The sequence below is a fragment of the Empidonax traillii genome, unplaced genomic scaffold, assembly GCF_003031625.1.
Source record: "Empidonax traillii isolate 1590-97213 ecotype Southwest subspecies unplaced genomic scaffold, ASM303162v1 scaffold1826:size57611, whole genome shotgun sequence".
In the NCBI taxonomy this organism is placed as follows: Eukaryota; Metazoa; Chordata; class Aves; order Passeriformes; family Tyrannidae; genus Empidonax; species Empidonax traillii.
In genome coordinates, this window is record NW_020957019.1 from 5868 (window position 1) to 10429 (window position 4562).

Below are 4562 nucleotides of genomic sequence, written 5' to 3' on the forward strand. Positions count from 1 at the left end.
TCCAGTATCTGCAGTGAGGGAGACTCCACAACCCCTCTGTTACAGTGCACAGTCGCCCACACAGTAAAGAAAATACAGGTGCAGTAAGCCCTTTACAACTTTTTCTCCCTATTGCTTTCCAGACCTTGTGAAATCATTTTAGGCCCTTGCTCCCTGCAGGACCCAGTGATCAGAAGGCAAGTCTCTCCCAAGCGGGTAGGGAATATTTCCGCATGGAGAGAGGCAAGACCATGGCTTTGTCTGCTGCACAAAGGCAGGCAGCAACTTGGGGCAAGCATGGGGAACACTTGCTCATATTTAGCACAGAATCGCGCCGGCGATTACGGCCAGGCCGGGCGGGCCGGGCCCAGCCGAGCGAGGCGGGAGGTGCCGTGTCCCCGCCCGGCGGCCCCGGGGGAGGTGCCGGCCGGGCCGAGCAGCCACACGCCACGCCGGCCCGGGGCGAGGGCTGTGGCCGCCGGGCTGTGAGTACGGGCTGCGGGGGCCGGGGAAAGGCGGCGGACACGGAGGAGGGAGCGGGGCCGGGAACGCCCGGAAAGGCGAGGCTGGCCCGGGAGTGACTGGGGGGAACGATGGCGACAGTGGGGACAAGGGCCGGCGTCCCGCAGCCGCCCGCGTCCCGCCGCTCGCCCTGCTGGAGGCCGGAGTGTGGGCGGAGGGCGATGCCGGGGGCAGACAGGACCACCGGGCCGGGGGCGAGCGCTGAGGGCGCCGTGCCCTCAGCTAAGATGGCGCCGCGGCCTCCCCGGCACCGCGGCCACGTGATGGCGGAGCGGGGCGGGGAGGGGCGGCGGGGCCCGCCCGGGGAACATCGGGCCCTGGGGCGAAGGGAGGGGGCAAAGGGGAGCCTGTCTGTAAACCCGTGGTTCGTAGCGGGGCCACCGTGCAGTCGTTATGCTGAGAAAGTATTGGGGTTTGTGGGTTTACGCGCACTGCAGCCCTTGATGTTGGCTCTGTGTAAGTCTCAGCGTGCGAGTAGCAGTTGTAGCTGCTGTGGGGAGGGGTGCACAGGCGCTAACCGCGGGGGTTTACTCGCTGATTTGCACACGGGAATAAGCTTGTAGGAGAAGACTTTGTGGGGAGGAAGTGTGATTTCTCTGCCTGGGCTATGAAGAGAGTCGGTAGGTCCGGTCGGAAGGCGCTGGGTTTTTGGTCAGGTGGAACATGCTGGATGTTGACCGGGCAGCTGTTTCCCCTTGTGCGTAGTGCAAGGGTGATTTCCACTCCTTGAAGGTGGGCTCCACTGCTGCTCTGGCAGAGCCTGCTGTAAGATCCAAGCTCTGTCCTGTTGCTCGTTTTCAGCTGAAGCTTCGTTTGTCTAGTCCTTTAGCACCAGTTTGCTTCGACATGCAGGTTAGGTAAGAATTACAGGAAGAATTCCAGTGTTTATACTTGTAGCTGGGAGTCAAAACCGATTAATTTCATGATTCACTATGGTTATTTACTGCCCGTCATTGCGCTATTGTTTGCTGTGGCATGGATCCTACAGTTTTTCCCAGACAGCACATATTCAGTGAAGTAATTCCCTTCATACTTTCCTTAAGGGAAGCATAGTAAAATCATACAAATGCAAAGGAATAGATTTATCAGATGCAGCACAGTACATCTCTTGGCAATTTCTAGATTCTCCTGACCCTAGAATCATGAATCTGACATGATGCTGTATAATAGAAGCATATGGTTTTTATATATATATATATATATATATATATATATATATATATATATATATACACAATGGTTAGGGTTGGAAGAGACATTAAAAATCATCTAGTTCCCCCCTGCCATGAGCAGGGACACCTTCCACTAGACCAAGTTGCTCAAAGCCCCATCAAACCTGGCCTGGAACACTTCCAGGCATGGGGCATCCACAAATTCTCCGGGCAACCTGTTCCAATCTCTTAGGGGCTCATCCACTGAGTTGAGCAGTGCAAGTTGGAAGCTGGAGAGGATAGAGCTGTGCTCCCCAGAATTGTGAAGTGCAATGGGCTTCCTCTGTGCTGTGTTAGAATACTTGCTGGAGTCAGTTTTTATGTGTATCTGTGAGCATGGTGGTAGCTTTTAATTTTAGTGATAACTGTGATGAGAGAGAGAGGCAAGATTTACTTATGGCATTAACTGTATTTCTAATTTTGCTCTGGATGGCAACTTTTGCAAATGAACTGTAGGAGTTAACATCTCTCTAAGTGACTGGTTCAGTGAAGGGCTTCTATGCAGGGGAGGAGAAGAGGGCGTTGGAAAGAAGCCACAAACCTGCAAGGTGTTCGTGGAGCCTTGAATGCTGCTGTTCCTCCTAGCTGAGAACTGGGGTCTTCTGGGTCTGTGGGTTGGATGTCCAAGGGTAAAGGAAAGGAATTGAACTCTTTGCTGAGACTTGTGCTGAGGTTCCAGATGCTTGTGCTTTACAGCGCTGGTAGCTGTTGCACAAAGTCTACTGCAAAGCTGAAGTATACAGTGTTGGAAAGACCTCTTTTCGCTGTCTTTATTCTTGGCCGTGCACTAACAATCTTCTCTTTTGCTCTCACTTGATAGGAATAATGTTTCCAACATGTCTGTGCAGTCACTGCTTTGTGAAAGAATCGCCGTTGCCAAAGACTTGATCAAGAGAGCAGAAGCCCTCTCCAAGTCCCAGAAAAGGAGAATAGAAGGTGGGGCAAAGCTATGTAGCAAACTGAAGGCTGAGCTAAACTTCCTACACAAGGTGGAGGCAGGGAAAGTGGCCATTAAAGAGTCCCATCTGCAGAGTACAAACCTTACCCACCTCCAAGCCATTGTTCAGTCGGCAGAGAACCTGGAGGATGTTGTCAGTGTCCTCCATGTCTTTGCCTATGAGGACAGGTTTGGAGACAAACAGACCCTGGTGGTAGATGTTGTTGCAAACGGAGGTCACACGTGGGTGAAGGCCATCGGTCGGAAAGCTGAGGCCCTGCACAACATCTGGCTGGGGAGAGGCCAGTATGGTGACAAAAGCGTCATTGAGCAGGCAGAGGACTTCCTGCAAGCAAGCCGTCAGCAGCCAGTGGAATACAGCAATCCCCACATCATCTTTGCGTTCTACAACAGCGTGTCCAGTCCTATGGCAGAGAGACTCAAGGAGATGGGAATATCTGTGAGAGGAGACGTTGTAGCTGTGAACTCTCTGGTGGAGCCATCTGCAGACAACGAGCACCCTAGCGCCAGTGAATCAGATGAAGAAGGCCCTGAACTCCTGCAGGTGACCAGAGTGGACCGGGAGAATTTAGTGGCCAGCATTGCTTTTCCTACTCAGATCAAAGTAAACGTCTGCAATAGAGTTAACTTGGACATCACTACCCTAATAACCTACGTCTCTGCTCTGAGCTACGGGGGCTGCTACTTTGTCTTCAAAGAAAAAGTGCTGACAGAGCAAGCAGCCCAGGAAAGGAGGGAGAGAGTGCTGCCTCAGCTGGAGGAGTTCATGGAGGGAAAAGAGCTCTTTGCCTGCGAATCTGCTGTCAGAGATTTTCAGTCCATCTTGGAAACGCTGGGAGGACCTGGGGAGAAAGAGCGAGCTGCACTGCTCGTTAAAAGAATTACCGTGGTGCCAGATCAGCCGTCTGAGCGTGCCTTAGGACTAGTGGCTAGTTCAAAGATCAACAGCCGTTCTCTGACCATTTTTGGGACAGGAGACACTTTGAAAGCCATCACCATGACTGCAAATAGTGGGTTTGTGAGGGCAGCGGCAAACCAAGGAGTCAGGTTCAGCGTTTTTGTCCATCAGCCACGAGCATTGACAGAAAGCAAAGAATCTGCTGCCACACCTTTACCAAAGAGCTGCCCATCTGATAATGGACTGTAAGTCATTAAATGAGTTAGTCAGGGAAATACTGTAGGTGCTGCAGTGGAGGCTTTTTGAGAAACAGAAGAATCATAGCAATACAGTTTTGGGTGTGTATCAGTGATAACAGTAACTGTAGCAGTGGAAGAACTCCTCAAGGGATTTGCACTCATTCCTTTGGAGTTTTTTGTTCAGCTGACCATTAATTTATTCACTTAAGTAATAAGATGTCAATGAAAATTGTTAACTGGCTTACAGTGTATAAATTGTATCCATCTCTATTAAAAAGTTCAGTTAAAGCACAGTTACTGTTGTGCCTTTGTCATTTTTGTCCTCTTCAGAGAGGTAAGGTCCTTCATTTCAGATGAACTTTGGGCTTGACTTCTGTGGAACTTAAATCTTTCTTTCACCTGTCCTATTTGACTGAATTCTTTGTTGATTCAGAGATACCTTGCATAGAGACCTGTGCCTTTCTGGTGTATGATGTTTTGTGAAGACGTGACTAGTAGCCATGAATAGAAACCAACTTAAGCCTTCCTTCTCTTACTGAAAGGAACCTCTGTATGTATACCATGTTACACTGAACTGGGCAACAGCTTTAAAATTTCTGGAAAAATCAGATGAAATTATGGTTCATTTGCATTAACACATTGTGACTCTTGGGCTAAACTGGGCAGCCAGTGGTAGCAGACCAAGGATGCAAATCTGCTTCCCTTTTCTCTTAGTCTTTGCCCAAACACAGAGTCTTGCTGGGTGCAAAGTCCAG

At 50.4% G+C, this 4562-nt stretch overlaps 1 protein-coding gene across 1 annotated transcript; it reads left to right on the forward strand.

The window, feature by feature from the left end:
* The first annotated feature begins 365 nt into the window (after positions 1-365).
* Positions 366-4208, forward strand: CUNH7orf25 (chromosome unknown C7orf25 homolog). The gene is made up of 2 exons (XM_027908738.1): positions 366-464; positions 2533-4208. Exon 2 carries the CDS (start codon positions 2549-2551, stop codon positions 3815-3817), a length of 1269 nt encoding a protein of 422 aa, XP_027764539.1. The 5' UTR covers positions 366-464; positions 2533-2548; the 3' UTR covers positions 3818-4208.
* The last annotated feature ends 354 nt before the right edge of the window (positions 4209-4562 follow it).

Excerpts from the sequence above, each read along its gene's own strand:
- CUNH7orf25 (XM_027908738.1), top strand. The coding sequence starts at position 2,549 with ATGTCTGTGCAGTCACTGCTTTGTGAAAGAATCGCCGTTGCCAAAGAC.